This window comes from Loxodonta africana, chromosome 26 (assembly GCF_030014295.1).
Source record: "Loxodonta africana isolate mLoxAfr1 chromosome 26, mLoxAfr1.hap2, whole genome shotgun sequence".
Taxonomy (NCBI): Eukaryota; Metazoa; Chordata; class Mammalia; order Proboscidea; family Elephantidae; genus Loxodonta; species Loxodonta africana.
The window spans coordinates 6,420,670-6,437,266 of NC_087367.1; the positions used below are offsets into that span (position 1 = coordinate 6,420,670).

Sequence of the window (16,597 nt, forward strand, 5' to 3'; positions counted from 1 at the left end):
TTTCCTCTCACTCGTTAAGCATGCTGCAGTCTCAAGGACTTTGCACTTGCTATTCCCGCTTCCTGGATCTCTTCTGCTGAGTTCATGCATGGCTGACTGCTTCCCTCAGAAAAGCCTTCCTCGACCATCCTATATAAACGGCATCACCTTTCCCGAACCCACTCTCTATAACCTTCTGCTACTTTGTTTTTGTCATAACATTTACCAGTACCTGGCATATATTTGATTGTTTTCCTACACTAGAATGTAAGCTCCCAGAGAAAAGGGACTTTTTCTATTTTATTCATTGTTTGCAACAGTGTCTGACACATAGTATGTGCTTAATAAATATTTGTTAGATGACTTAATGAATACAGGAAATAACTCATGCCACTTAATAATTTTTTCCAGGGTTAGATCTATTTATGGGATATTGACCTCAACATGTACGGTTAGTGACTTCTGACTTCTCATTCTTGTAAATTCTAAGTTCTTCGAGGGCAGTAGCACAGTGAGTTTGTTCACACTGTTCTCTCTGCCTTAAACACCTTCGCTAGCCAAGTTCACACTCAGAGATCCTCTGACATCAGGCTCAAAACTTATTTGTGTAATGCTTTTTCCTGACCTTTCCAAGGCAGAACTGTTATTTTCTCTGGGCTTAAAAATACATTTGTCTACATCCATCATAGCAGTTATGTATGCTGTGTGTCGTCCAGCCAATTCGAACTCATAGTGACCCTACAGGACAGAGTAGAACTGAGCCGTAGGGTTTCCTAGGCTGTAATCTTATGGGAGCAGATCACCAGGTCTTTTGTCAGTGGAGTGCTAGTGGGTTCCAACCGCAGACCTTTCAATCAGACTTCCATTCTAGAGTTTAACCCCTTCGTCACTAGGGCTCCTTTGTTATGTATATTAAGCCAAAAACAGACCAAATCTTGCCCTGGAGTTGATTTCAACTCCTAGCTTCCAACTCTTAGCCATCCCATAGGACAAAGTAGAACCGCCCCACAGAGTTTCCAAGAAGGGACTGGTGGATTCTAACTGCCCATCTTTTTGTTAGCAGCAGAAGCTCTCATCCAGTACCCACCAGGGCTCCAGTGCGCCTACTTAAAAAAAAAGAAAACCACGCCCTCCAGTCCGCTCCGACTCATAGCGACCCTAAGACAGTAGAACTGCCCCGTAGCTCTTAACCACTCTGCCACCTGGGTTTCCGTGTGCATATTAGAACTACTGAATTGAAGTACTTTTACGGAGATCACCTTTAGATTAAAAATTTTAAAAGCAATGAATCCAGGTTTAGAAGTGAGAATGTGTATCAGGCGCCTGTTGTGTGCAAACCACAGAGCAGTCTGGCCAAAACACAAGCACGTTCCGACAAGCAGAGACTACAACTCCCGAGAGGCACTGCAGGGTCGCCGTGTGCACCCCACCGGGGTCGCCTCTGGGGCCAATGGGTGGTGAAGAACCCGCGGCCTCGCCAGCTGGGAGGCTATGACACAACGAATCAAGGGATTCCACCCAGAAAAAAAAAAAAACAAAGCCGGGGGTAGGCAGGAACGACACGCCAGCCTGCCCGCGCGCGACCCCCGGGAATTCCGCCGCGCTCGCTCAGCGCGGAGGATCCCGCAGCCCAGGCGCCAGCTGCCCGGAAAGACCAAAGGACGGCCTGGGGGTGTCAGGACGGCGGCACCCCGCCACCTCCCCGCCCCGGGCGGGGACTCAGGGCCCGCCCGAGGCTGCCAGCGCGGGAGGAGCACGGTCGCCTGCGCGACGCGGGCGGTGCTCCTCAGCGGCCGGCTGCTCAAAGCCAAGCGGGGAGGCGCCCTGGCGGGACCCTCAGCGCCCCGAGCGCGCGCGTAACTGCAGCAGCCCCTGTAAGCGACGGGACTGCTTTTCGGCTCGGCTTCGAGGGGCCAAAGTTCCTTTGTCTTCCTAGAAAGGTTTCTCTTTTTTTCCTCGCTCAGGCTGACAGAGTGAGCGTCCATTAAGCAGTCTGAGCACCTCCCCTTCCCTTTTGCTCCCGGTAGTCCCGTCCAAGGCTGAGTGCCTCCCAAGTTTGCTCAGCTTCCTCCCGACGGGCGGACGACCAGCAGCCCGCGGGCAGCCAGCAGCCGGCGGCCATCTTCTTCCCCCTGCGGAATCTCGCGGAGCCTGCCGGGGCGCGGGCATCGCGAGAACCGCGCGCTAGCCGAGATTTCGGGCCCGCAGGCGGGGCCAGGAGAAGAGGAAGTCCCGCTTAGGCCCGCCCACCTCTGTCCCGAATCCCGCCTCGCGAGAGCGCCGAGCACCGCCGGCCCGGCGAGCGCGTGCAGACGCGGACGCTCCGCGCGTTGGACGCGTCGGCCGCCGTAGCCCCTGCGAGGACAGCCCGTACGAGGCTGCTGGAGGAGGAAGAGAAAGGCAGAGAGAATCGGGTTACAAGATGGCGGGCGTGTAGTGGTGACCGCGGCGGCGGCGGCGGCGGCGGCGGGACAGCGAGCGAGCTCTGGGGGCAAAGGGCGGGGAGGGTGGGCGTGTGCGGGGGTGAAGCGAGAGGCAGCGGGGACTCCAGGCGGAGGGGTCTCGGTGGCCGTTGTCACCGCTTCCCGCGGCTGAACCCCGGGAGCCATGGTGAGGTCGGGCCTCTCCGGAGCCGCCGCCGCCGCTGCCGCCGCCGCCGCTCCCGTCTCTCGGGCGTGAGGGACGCGGACGAGGCGAGCGAGGAGGCGGCGGCCGGAGCGGCGGGGGCTGCCGCCACCATGTCGGATACGCGGCGGCGAGTGAAGGTGTACACCCTGAACGAGGACCGGCAATGGGACGACCGAGGCACCGGGCACGTCTCCTCCACCTACGTGGAGGAGCTCAAGGGGATGTCGCTGCTGGTTCGCGCCGAGTCCGACGGTAAGGCTCCCGGATGGCGGGGCTCGGAGCCTCCAGGCGGGGCAGAGCGCCTCCAGGCGGGGCGCGGAGCCTCCAGGCCGGGCAGAGCGCCTCCAGGCGGGGCGCAGCCCGGGGCCTCGGGCCGGTCCCTGTTAGCCCACCTCGGGACGTCGCGCTGGCTTGGCCTCTGTGCTTCTGTCCGGTGAAACGACCCCCTGCCGGACGCCGGTCCCCTGCCCGTCAGACGTTGGGGTTTCCCCTCCTTCCTCTGCGGTCCCCCCCTTAATAAGAGGGAAGAGTTGTGGGAGAGAAGGGAAGTACCCAAAGACAAGGTAACGAGAGATCTCCTCGCCCCGGAGACTCTCTTTATGTTCTGTTTTCTTACTGATTATATGTCAGGTACGAAAGGTCTAGTTAAACTTTTCTTTCCCGTGTTCTTTTTTTTTTTTAACCGGATTTTACCAGCGGGCCCCTGTTGCCACAGTCGACAGGTGCTGGGGAAAACCAGAACGCATCTTTGCCCGTGGTGGCCGCAGACTGTTGCCACGATACACGCACTCAGCAAGCACAGACGTTTCCAGCCTGGGTCCCTCCAGGCTGCCTTTGTGGAGGGTGCCGTGAGAAAGGGGATCCTTTACACCTTAAACGGTCTAGGATACCTGAGTGGCTTGTAAATTCCTATTCATCGATTTATTGTACCAGTCGTCGGTGAACTGTTTTAAAATTATAAAGTGGAGCGCTGTATTTAAAGCACCTTTTACGGGGTAATCTGAGCTCTGCTCTATTTGAGCAACTGATAACTTGCAGATAATAGAAAAATAACAAACTTAGATTTATTCTTGGCAGGCTTGGTACGCTTGCACTTATTATTTAAGTAGTCATGGGTGTTTATTTCTAAAGGTGTCCTTGTTTTTGTTCTTAAAAAAAGGATAAATGTATTACTGTAATTTGTGAATCAAGTACTGAGATCCCTGTCGTGGTACTTTGTAATTTGTTTTATTTGTTAAACTGGAAATGCAATAAAAACTTATGATTAAAAGAGTTTGGCTTCAAGTGGTCATTTAGGTCTTAACATTTTCCTTTCAATAAAACTTTAATAGTTATCTAGTTTCCTCATTTTCTTGGTTCCATGTTCGTCTTAGATGGATATTTTTTTAAGGGTGTAAGGGGATAAGGATTATATTCTAAATTAAAAACGAAGCCTGGATCTGGATAGAAAAATACAAATTGGAATACGTCTTGTGTATCCCATAAATAAAAAAAAAAAAAAGACATACTTCAAAATATGTCTAGCTGGATGAAATGAAGAGGCGAGAAAAGGGTGTGTGTGTGTGTGTGTATTTTTAAAATGAGTTCTTATTTTTTATTTACTGAAATTTATTTTTTACTTTTCAGGATCACTACTCTTGGAATCAAAGATAAATCCAAACACTGCGTATCAGAAACAACAGGCAAGTAGTTGTTTATCTTTAATTTGAAAGGCTTCATCTGTCATCAAGGAGTATTAATCTGACAAAGATGGGAAAGCTTTCCTGATAAAACAGAAAACATGTTTGATAAAGAGTTACAGAACATGTGTGTTTCCCTTGCACCTTAAAAGTTTCCGATTGAAAAAGGAAAGTTTTTGTGCTGGCTGAAGTTTATTATCATGTTTGAACCAAGCCACTGGTTTATGTTAGAATACAATGTATTCATTAGTTTCGACTACAGTTAGTCAGGTTTCTTCTACACCCTGTACTGTAACCCTGTTGTTCTGAATGACATTTAAAGGAAATGGAATAAAAGAAAATTCAAAGGGGTACCTTTAAAGCAAGGAAAGCCTGTTTGTGGTGTGAAATTACATCCTTTGACTCAAATAGAGTGAAGTAGAAGCATTTAAATCCTGTTCTTTAATTTTTGTGTATTTTTAATATAAAAAAATCAATGGATTTTTTACGAAAGTGTACGCTGCTGATTATGTAACATTATCTGTTAACATTTATTGTCCTTTTTGGGAAAACAAAACTTGTGTTTGTTGTGTTTTAGCATGCCTACTTATTTAATCTGAAAATGGAAGCAATGATTCAACCTTTTTTTTAGTCTGTGAATGTTTTCGTGTTTGTGATCAAATACTTTGAAATTGAGAAGTATAGAAGACAGTATAATGGGTGTTTGTGTAACACCACCAGACTGAACACGTTACCATTATACCGTATTTATTTCAAATCTTTTTGTAACCTTGAACATTATGGATAGAGTTAAAGCCCCCTTTGTACCCGTTCCATCTACTCCCCACCCTCGCCAAAGGTAACCACTATTCTGAAACTGATGTATTACCTCTGTACGTGCTTTTATACCTCTTCTGCATATGTATGTATCCTTAAGCAACATGTAGTGTTGTGTGTTTTAAAACTTGATACAATTGGTTTCAGACCCTTTTGTGTATTGTGCAACTTGTGTATCTCACTCCCTGTTATTTTAGAAGTTTATTCATGTTAATGATGTAGATCTAGTTTTTTTTTTGTTTGTTCCTTTAACCACTGTATAGTTTTCTGATGTATGATATACACCTGTTGTTAGACATTGAAGATATTTCCAGGTTTGTTTTTTTTTTTTTTTGCATGCGTCATGTGTAAAGTGAATGTGGCAGAGATTTTTGAAGGAATGAGAAATTTTAGTGTTACATTTGCGACAGGAATGCCTACCATCTTCAAGGTCTGTTAAGGAAAATGTGGATGCCCAGAGCCACCTACTTCACAGTCGGAGGAATGAACTGTTGTCTGTCGTACAGCTCATTGATAGCACGGTGATTGCTGTTAAACAGTTGTTGTGTGTATGCATCGCATTCTAATCGGTTTTTGAAATATTTTTAAATTTTCTATATTCAATTGATAGCTTTTTTCTCTGCTTATAAAATGCTGTTTATTTTTTTAATAGAGAATCATATTAAACATTTGTCCTGAATTGAACCCCTGGAGATGTTTCCTATACCTTAAACGTTTTAAGGCAGATGTTTAAGTAAATTTAATTTCTAAGTTGGCCAGGCAGATAGTTACTCTGTCTTTGCACAGAATTTTAGCACATAGCCACTTTTGGCTTTCTGTCCGCTTGTTAAGAAGTGCTAATATTTTGTGATTGTTCAGACATTTTCCCCCCAATTTGCATGAATGTAAGATTCTCAGGGATTTGGTTTTTAAATGGGACTTAGTCGTAACAATTCCCTACAAATTAGTTATTATATGGATTCTTCTCAGATTGGGTACAAGGTCCTTTAGCTGTTGTTAGTATTGGAAAAGTCACATTATTGTGGAAGTTAACATGTAAGATAGTTGTTTCCCAGCACAGTGAAGCTTTATTTTTTTAATTGTAGGATGTAGTTTTATGTGTAGTGTTACTCAGTCAGGAAGTTAGTTCTAGATAAAAGTGTTTTTGAATACACTAAACATATAAAGTATTGGAGAAAAAACATGCTTTGTTAAAAACAATAAATTTTTTTATACTATTCGTAAAATGTGTTCTGTAACTAACCACATTTAAATAATCTGCTAAGGTTTTTTTTTTTTAATTGAAATATTTTTACTAAATAACGTCAAAGTATATAGGAGAACTCTTTGGCAAAAAAAAAAAAAAACCTATGGAAAAGCTTTGTATCTAAGAAGAAAAATCTGTATGAATGGTCCCTTTTTTCTTTATTTTTGTTCAGATTTAATGCACTTTTCTAGTAGAAATCAGAGTCATTCAGGGGTTATGTTAAACATTGTTTCTTTGTAATGGATCCAGTTTTTCATATTTTTACCATAATTTTGTTCAATTTTACTCTTTATCAAGTTACACAAATTGGGGTTTCCAGATACAGTAATATTTTTCTAGGTTCATTAGAATTATTTTTTCTAAATGTCATTTAACTTATCCAGTAAATAAGAATAGAAAACTGTTCATTGCCAAAATTTACATGAAGTATATTGTTCATTAGTGATTTTTTTTAAAAAAAAAAAAACTTGAGCAAGTAAGTGAGGAATTTGTAATTTATAGGATATTGTACTGTGTTAAAATACACTTAATAAGTTCAGGGGAGAATACTTAACTTTTTTTAACATTAACAGTTTTAAAATGAGTGCTGAATAGTGGGTTCCAAAATACCTCTTTTTTGAAGAGAGAAGTACTGATTTGTGGGCCCCAAATAAGTTAGAATGAGTTGAGTTAAATGTCAGACGACTGAATAGGTCATCGCTGACCCACGTCACTTTCTTGCTTACTCTGCACAAACCGAGGTAGTTAATGGGAAGAAGATGCGCTTACCCTAGAGGAGCCAATAAACTTGTGAAGTGTTTAAATAAACACGCTGGGAAGAGCCAAGAATGATTATACAATGCAGTATGAAACATATTGCTTGATACGTGTCAGCATTTTAAGTTATTTAAAATCAATCCTGCTGATCCTGACGAAATCAGAAGCAGTCATAGGGATATGTGCCCTTTATACTTAAACAGGATTTTGTGCAGTTGGGGTTAGGAAAAAAGGGCAGGGAAGTCACCCTCCCCCATTCTATTAAAAGGCATAACAGATGATACATTTACAGAATGATAATAAAAAAAATAGAATAGCAGAAAAGTTGTGTTTTACCCATTTTCACCAAAAGTCTGTGAAAGCATTTCACAGATGAGACAAGGCACAGAAAGGTTTAAGTTTCTTGACCTTCATTTTACCACCACCACCCACTGCCAGTGAGTCAGTTGCAACTCACAGCGACACTATAGGACAGGGTAGAACTGCCCCATAGAGTTTCCAGAGAGCACCTGGTGGGTTTGAACTGTCGACCTTTTAGTTAGCAGCAGTAGCTCTTAACTACTACGCCACCAGTTTCCGTGACCTTCATTAGAGAGTAGTTATATGCCAGCACAAAATCTAAATATTTGTATTTCAGACTGGTCAGTAGGAAATTAGAAAAGGGAGAGTGATTTGGGTTGGAATCATTAAGAAGTTTTCACTCTCCTTGGTGGGGTTTCTTGGAGGAATTAGGACAGGGAAGGAAACAGTATACCTACTAGTACAAAAGGCATTAAGCCTTTTTTGCAGCAGAGGTTTCTTATTTGAGAGCTTGGTTTGCTAAACAAAAGAGCCATTGTAGGTTCTCCAGTAGGGTCCTAACATGATGAAAGTGATAGTCACTTTGATAACAAATGAATAACGAATTGGTGTGTCTGTGGAGACTCTTTAGGAACTTTGACGGTAATTCAGATACAAGAAAAAGTCTATTGCAGTGTGGTAAATGGAATTGGAAAGAAGGAACAAAGCTTTAGTGTATTTCCAAGAAAGTACTGGAAGATCTGGTGAATAATTAAATGTGGAAGAAAAGGAATCAAAGGTTAAAGCCAGACCCGTTGCCGTGAAGTCAGTTCCGACTCGCAGTGACCTTGTAGGGCAGAGGAAACCGTGGTGTAGTTAGTGAGGAGAAGATGTAATCACCTTAAAGGAGCCCATAAACTTGTTAAGGCCCACCAAGGAGCAGCTGGTGTACTCGAACTGCCGACCCTTTCTTTAGCATCCAAACTCTTATCCACTGTGCCACCGGGGCTCCAAATCAAACGTTACTGGTAGTGTTTTTAAGTCTTGGGGCCAGGAAAATAACAGTTTTTTCTAGAAACTGGGACTGGGAAATTGAGAAGGAAAGAAAGTTTGCCATGGTCATTTGGTCTGAGGCGTGTGTGTTTACAAGAACAACAAAAAACAACTATTTGTATATTTTTAAAAAGTCGTTCACATAGTCAAAAATCGAAAGGTATTTGATGAAGTCTCCTCCTCACCCCAGGCAGTTTCCTTTGCTAGAGGCCACTCATGTTACCAGTTGCAAATATATCTTCTCAGGTTTTATGCCTGTGTAAACAAATACGCTCACAATCACGAATCTGTCCTCCCTTTGACTGGCATTTCTGGTAGTATACTGTACTGTTTTGTGCCTTGCTTTTTTCATGTAGACTTTAATCTGATAGCAAGATAAACAGAAAGATCTTACAATGAACATCTGGTGCTAGAGCTAGCTGGGTAAAAGTTTGGGACAGGAGATGCTGAGAATCACCAAGTGCTATTTTTAGCTACAAGAAGGGAACTCCTTTAACGGAATAGATATAAATTGAAAAAAGAGCTTACAACAGTCTTGTTGAATGTTCACATTTATTCATTCATCCAGTATTACCTGGTTGAGTGCTGCTAATGAGTTGATTGTTGCCTTTAGTTTGGATTTTTAAAGTTTATTTGAAAGCTTTGAAGGGTTTTCAGCAGTGGAATAACGTGATTCAGAGTACTTGGTAACAGCGGTGTGTGGAATTGGAGAGGAGCAATAAAAGAAGTAGGAAGACCAGGGAGATGGCTGCGAAGTCTAAAGCAGAGAAGATGTCAGATTGGATTAAGGTGATGGTCGTGGAGGTGGAAAGAGGTGGATGAAATTGAGGTGTGTGTTGAAGATAGAATTTTCAGGACATGCTGATGGATTAGGTGTTGGTAATCAGAAAGAAGAAAGATCCATTATAGAGGAAGAACAAACAAGTAGAACAGAGAATCAGGAAAACGTGTTGTCTTCCAAACCAACAGAGAACAGAATTTCGGTAAGGAAAGGAGGGCCGGTTAGTCAGCAAATGGCTGTTTGTTTCATATCCTCCCAGAGAAAGATTGAGAACATTCTAGGCTTTGGTTAAAAGAATGTCACTGAGATGAAAGTAGATAGAAGTGCTTGTGTCTGTCTCTTAACTTGGCAAAATTATACAATAAAGTTGATGAAAAGAAAGCCCGAAAATAATACAATAAAGTTGGTGAAAACAAAGCCTGCAGGGAATGGACTGAGTGTGCAAGAGAGAAAGTATTCTCTCATTTGATTAGAGTGTTGAAATGACAGGGTGGTTTTGTAATGAGTCGAGTCTGCTCTGCACTTTGATCTCTAACTCAGGTGTGTGGATAGAGGAAGTGAGTGATGAGGTTGGAAAGCTTAGGCAGGGTGGAAGGTAGAGAGACATCCTGGGTGGTGGTTTGGAACGGGTACCAAAGAGATAGGGCAGAGTAGAGCTGCCCCCATAGAGTTTCCAAGGACTGCCTGGCGGATTTGAACTGCCGACCCTTTGGATTGCAGCCATAGCACTTAGCCACCGCGCCACCAATGAGCAGTATCTGGAGATTGGATGGGAGAGCTCTTTTAGAAATCCAGACAAACGCTTTGATAAATACGATGCCTCGGGAGAGAAGCTTGGGAAGCAAGTGGTTAAAACTTGGCAAGCTTTTAAAGTTTGTTCATGTTATCTCATAAGTGGCGTAGTATGAAGAGTGTGGGTTTTAGAGTGATAGTCTTAGTTTTTTAATCCCGTTATTTCTAGCTGTGTGATATTGACCAGATTTTCTCTCTGAGCCTTGTCTTTTTAACGGGGGTCGTACCTACCCCATAAGATAGCTGTGAGTTAATTGCTTAGCACAGTACCCAACATGTAATAAGCTTGATAAGATCATTATCTTGTGTTCATAACCTTAAAGGAATACTAATGTAGATATGATTTTCTCATTTTTTAATGGGGAGGGAAGATCAAAGAGGTTAAATAACACGCACAATGTCAAAGAAATAGTGGGCATTGGAACTGTAAGTAGCATTAAGGTCCTAATGTTAGCCGAGGGTTATTCCCATTATATCAAACTACATCAGATTTTGGGAAGGCTAAAGTATTACTGCTATTCGTGAGCCTTGTCACAATAAGTCTGTCTTAGACTTTAAGTTATACTCTAAAAGCACCAATGGCCATCAAGTTGATTCTGACTCCTGGCAACCCCGTGTGTGTCAGAGCAGGACCCGGCTTCATAGGGTTTTCAAGTGGCTGTTTTTTTTATATCACCAGGCCGTTCTTCCAAGGTGCTTCCGGGTGGACTCAAACTACCAGCGTTTCTGTTAGCAGCCGCGCATGTTAATCATTTGCACAACCCAGAGACTCCCAAGTTGTACTTTACTGTCTTTAAAATCCACTCCAAAAAGAGTTCAGGTCAAGGGAGGAGGTACTGAAGGGTTACGTGCCGCATTATGTGTCTAGTAAACCTTACTAATTTTCAGACTTTTTAATTGATTATGAGTCTGCAAATTGAATTCTGTCAGTATGTCAGTACTTCGCCTTTGGCCCGCCCTCTTTTGAAGTAAGTGTTCCTTTGAGAAACTTCAGCTTTGTCGGTGCTGAAGGTAGGGAGCAGAGACAGAGTTAGCCTGGCAAATAGGCTCTCAAATTCTTCGTGACACTGAGTGTTATTTATGTTAATAAAGTGAATCAGTACAATAGGGGAAAATGAAACAGATAATCTGTTAATTTATGAGGCCCTTTTAATGTGTCACAGATACCTCTGTGAATATGGTTTAAAAACTGTGGACCCTTTCCCCCCCAAAAAAGGCATTATGCACCAAGTTTTAAGGTATCGTTTAGACTATGAATTAAGAGCTGATTTAAACAGTATTCAGCTGTGGAAGAAATACGTATATAATGTTTGAAAACAACTGTTTGTTATAATAAACCTACATGGTGAAACCTGATTTGATAAAGCCTAAAAAGTTGCCAAGCTTCCCCAGCCCATGTCTTACTCCCATCCTGGGCTTAGGCAGAATCTCCTTCCTTACTGTTTTAAAGAACCAGACCAAAGAGAACTGACTTCTTTGTTCATGTAAGCTCATTTTAGATCTTATTTCCACGGGGACACAGTGGTGATTAAATGTTTTGGTTAGCAGCAGAAGACCCATGGGCTTTGCTGAGTTTAACAGAGGTGTTCATAATGGCCCAAAGAGGTGAAAGTACCACGCACAGATGAGCAAAAAATATAGTATCACAAAGTACGGTGATTGAAAACAGACTTTTTTGTGAAAAATTCACCTTTGCTCTAACTAGGCTTTTTGGTCATATAGGACCCTGCCATTTGACACTTTATTCTGTTTTAAACATTGTGCCAGTTGTGTGTTCTCTCCCATAGGAGTCTTTACTTTGACCCTTGGGTTAAATAGCTCTAAGGAGTGCTTCTGGGTATTTTATTACCGAGGCAATAGGCTACGTATGGGGTTGGGGTGGGGAGAACGGGATGGAAATCGTCACCCATTTGGAATAGGTACGTAGAGCTGAAAGGTCTACTCTCACAACACTATCCTAGCCCTTTTAACCTAGTGGTGCACTTGGGTCAGTTTCTCAAATTTGGGTTATCAGAAGAATTACTCAGAACCCTTATTAAAATAAGAATTCTTGGGTATCACCCCAGACTCATCCCCAGGGAAAAGGTATAGAAATCTGTATTTTTAACCTTCTCTCAGCGTCATCTCTCCGTTGGAGAAAGGTTTTGAATATAGATCGCATGTAGTTTCTTGGATTTTTGCAAGCTCAGGAAAAAGAGTTTAGGTTATAGAAAGGAAGGAAAGAACCAAAGAAAATGGTGATGAATAGCGGGGCTCAGCGACCTTAATTCAGACTTCAGTACTTACCTGGACCTTCTCAGAAGGTGGATTGGAACCAAAATGGAAAGGACCTTGGACAACTGGATAAAAGTTTTGGATTTCGTTCTGTAGTACCAGTGATCTACGAATTGAAATAAATGATATGAAGCATTGGGGTTTGAGAAGAAACCTTTTATCTGTGTATTTTATCAAAAGAATGAAATTGCATTTTGCTAATACTTAAGTATGGTAAGTCAGATGGTCAAAATCCAAGAATACGCATGGTATTCTGAGAGAAAAGTGTCACTTACCCGTTGTGAGTTACGGGTAGCCTATGTGTGCAGGTGGAAACCCTGGTGGCATAGTGGGCTTAGTGCTACAGCTGCTAACCAAAGGGTCGGCAGTTCGAATCCGCCAGGCGGTGCTTGGAAACTCAATAGGGCAGCTCTACTCTGTCCTATAGGGTTGCTATGAGTCAGAATCGACTTGACAGCACTGGGTTTGGTTTTGTTTTTTTTTTGATGTGTGCAGGTAACTTTATAAACTGACCTAACCCTAATAAAACAAACAAGTGCCTTAAAAAGGATTGAAAGCAGTAATGTGCAAATGAACAACTTCGTACATTCCGTTTTCCAATTACTAACAGATGTTAGAGACTTCAGCCTGCTTACTTTGGACACGTCATCAGCAAAGACCAATGACTGGAAAAGGACTTCATGTTTGGTAAAGTAGAGGCCAACAAAAATGAAGGAAACCCTCAGTGAGATGGATTAACACAATATCCGCCACAACAGACTCAAACCCTATGGGATAGTTCTGTTCTGTTCTGTAGGGCTGCTATGAGTCAACCGACTTGACGGCAGTGGCTACACATAAGGTCACCGTGAGTCAGAGCTGACTCATCGACAGATACCAACAACAACTAAACAAGAAAATGGTGAAACTGACATTTACCCCTGGTGTAAGCCATCTGTTGACCTGTGATAAAACAGAAACAGTGATACAGATCTGACAAGAAGTTGCCCCACCAAGAAAATTCAGGTGATTTTAAATAAGAATTTGTGCCCACTGTCACGTGTGGCATACCGTGCCCTAAGCATATATCGGGTCTTGGGATGCCAATTTATGATAGTATGGAGCCATTACAGTTTAAACGTTTAAAAATACTGCTTATATTAATATGGTCTTTTATTTATATTTTAGTGTACAGTATTACTATGAAACCAGAAAAACAAACCCGCTGCCATCGAGTCAGTTCCAACTCATAATGAGCCTATAGGACAGAGTAGAACTGCCCCATAGGGTTTCCAAGGCTGTAAGCTTACGGAAGCAGACTGCCATATCTTTCTCCCACAGAGCGGCTGGTGGGTTCAAACCAGTAACCTTTGGGTTAGCAGCCCAGCGCTTTAACCACTGCACCTCTGTGGCCTGTGGTATTGCTGTACTAATATTCCCGGTATATAACGGAGGTGTACAGTCAAAGAAGTTAAATTCTGCTGTGTATATTCTCAACAACAAAAAATAAATTATATTCTTTTTAAAAAAGTTTTGGAGACCACTGTTGAGGAAGCTGTTTTGAGGGGGGCTCTAAGAAGATGATTCGGGGACTTGGGGTGGGGGGATACAGGGAGCCCGAGTGGGTGCCCCGGGGCTTTAACCAGAGTAGGAGGCTGTTAAAATTTTGTCTGTAGAAAGGGTTTTACTGATGTTAGTAAAAGGGTTTGAGAACCTGTTTTGTAGATGTGGGGAACCACTGAATGTTTTGAAGCAAAGGGGTGACCTGATAACATTTTGGAATGATAGCTCTGGTGGCATGTTTCCCTTCCAAGAAGTATAGTCAGCCAGAAAGTGGAAAACCTTGCTGGCTGTTGCTACCTGATTACACGGCAAATAGAAAGCTTGAACCTGAGGCCTCGAGTAATTCAAGGGGATTTTTCATTTATTGGTTAGAACTAAAGAGTGCTAAAATGTTTTGAATTTTGAAGATTTTCCTTATTAATCTGGGGCTCACTTTTATATTTCTGAAAATCAGGTCATAAGTATTAGATGAAAAAAAAAATTTTTTTTTTGATGAGCTACTATTAAATATAAGTTTTTTATGGAATGTATGTTTTTTGTAATTAGGGTGTAAACTCAATTCATGTACATTGTTTAAAAGAGTTTTAGCCATATTAAACTTCAATTATTATGTATCCTGAAAAAAAGATTGTCCATTTCTTTAGAGTATTGCATAGTGATTTTAGTGCTTAAACATTTGTGTGATGTGTACTGTTTAAGTTCGAAGCTTAATTTTTATTACAAGGGTTGACACCCTTTTCCTCAAAGCATAGCTGACCATCTGGTAGGGATATCATTGAGGTCGTCCTGGGAGAGAAGTTACCTGAACCTTGTGCTCTTTACTTTTTCTACACCCTAAACCGTTGAACAGGGCGGTGCTGGTAGTATGTGTAGGAAGAACAAGTACTTCATTTCACCATGTTTTGCTTTCCTTAAAATTCTGACGGCTTTTCAGATTTTTAAAGAAAAAGGGGTGGGGGCAGAAATAGGAAGTGTTAAACCTTACGATATTTTCAGCTAGTAGCTTAGTTAGAACCAGTTGACAGCCAGCTAACAGGGAAGGATAACATGTAGGTGGCCAGTGAATGGAACAGCTGACTTTCTGGAAACAACAGGAAGTAGAGGGTTGAGAAATGTCCACATTACAGTTTTGGCCGGGAGTGGCTGGCTAACCTTTGTATTTGACGTCTTGATAACCTAAGCCAGAGGCTGCTAATTTCTGTCTTAATATTTTTCTGGCTTTAGAAGATAACTCAATGTCATTTTTAGTACCAAAGCTAAATATTGTCAATATGTTGCCAGAGTTTCAAAGGGTAACAAAATACAGTTTTACAATTGATTGTGACTATAATTATAATTAGAGCACGTTTGTCATTGCTGTGCTGTTTCCTGTCTTCTTGATATTTATTTACGCTTTACAGTTATTTCCTCTGTGATGATGTAGAAACCTTTGTTTTTAAACAGGACACATTAATTGTTTGGTCAGAAGCTGAGAACTATGACCTGGCTCTAAGTTTTCAGGAGAAAGCTGGCTGTGATGAGATTTGGGAAAAAATCTGTCAGGTAAGTTTCTTTTAAAAATATGTAACCTGTGTTTATATGCATTGAATTTCTTTTTCTTTTCCTTCAAAGATGTATTAAGTATTAGAACATGGACAGATAGTGTTTTAATATGAGAATTTTTAGCTCAACCTGGAAATTTATATTTGATAGCAAATTCTTTTAGTTAAAATTAAAAAAGAAAACAAAACTTAGACTTTAGATTTTGATAGCATATATGTATAATTAATACCAATACCCTGTGAAGTGGCAAGATCTTTAAACAAACCAAAAGATTAAATAGTTTTTAAGGGTTTTAGCGGGGCCGTGGTGGCTTAGTGGTAGAATTCCCGCCTTCCATGTGGATGAGCCAGGTTTGAGTCCTGGCCAGTGCACCCCCTGTGCAGCCACCACCCATCTGTCCGTGAGGACTGCGTGCTGCTATCATGCTGAACAGCTTTCACGGAGCTTCCGGACTAAGATGGGCTGGGAAGACAGGCCAGGTGATCTGACTCCAAAGATCAGCCAGTGAAAACCCTGTGGAGCACAACGGTCTTATCTGCAGTCACGCATGGGGATGACACAGGACTGAGCGGCACCTCACTCTGGGGTCACCATAAGTCGGGCTGACTTGACAGCAGCTAACAATAAGGCTTTTAGATTTTTTTGTTTTTTAAATATGTGGTCATCTGTTTGCCTAATGTTTATGAATACTGTGTGTCATGCATGCACTAATGATCAAAAGTACTCATGACTTCAGCTTGTGGGAAGTTTCAAGCATAGCAAGATATAGGATCTGTAGTAAATCTCAGGTTTTTTTTTTTTTTTAATAAATTATTTAAGAACACTTTTAGATTTACAGAAAATTTGAGCAGATGGTAGAGAGGGAGTTCCCATACACCCCCATCCTGCTTCCAGCCTTGCACCCAGTTTTTCCTACTGTTAACATCTTACATTAGTATCATACAGCTGTCACAACTAATGAACTGATATTTGTTTGCTCTTTACGTTCTTAGTATTATCGACATTTTTAACTAAAGTCATGTTGTCTTAGTCATCTAGTGCTTCTGTAACCAGAAATACCACAAATGGGTGGCTATAACAAACAGAAATTTATTTTCTCACAGTTCAGGAGGCTAGAAGTCCAAATTCAGGGTGCTGGCTCTAGGGGGATGCTTTCTCTGTTGGCTCTGGAGGAAGGTCCTTGTCTCTTCTGAACCTCTGCTTCTGGACAGTCCTCACATGGCTTGGCAT

General features: G+C 42.1%; 1 protein-coding gene across 6 annotated transcripts in view; it reads left to right on the forward strand.

Annotated features, from left to right (window-relative positions):
- The first annotated feature begins 2,633 nt into the window (after nucleotides 1–2,633).
- The window catches only part of PPP4R3B (protein phosphatase 4 regulatory subunit 3B), a 66,593-nt gene continuing 52,629 nt past the window's right edge, over nucleotides 2,634–16,597 (forward strand). For 3 of the 6 annotated variants that reach the window (XM_064277036.1, XM_023557203.2, XM_064277038.1), the window contains exons 1-3: nucleotides 2,634–2,859; nucleotides 4,234–4,289; nucleotides 15,269–15,367. In XM_064277036.1, the coding sequence (XP_064133106.1) occupies nucleotides 2,718–2,859; nucleotides 4,234–4,289; nucleotides 15,269–15,367 (297 nt within the window). In that variant the 5' untranslated portion in view covers nucleotides 2,634–2,717. Of the gene's footprint in view, nucleotides 2,860–4,233; nucleotides 4,290–13,009; nucleotides 13,289–15,268; nucleotides 15,368–16,597 lie in introns of those variants that run through there. The other 3 variants (XM_003417595.3, XM_064277039.1, XM_023557204.2) reach the window with 2 other exon arrangements.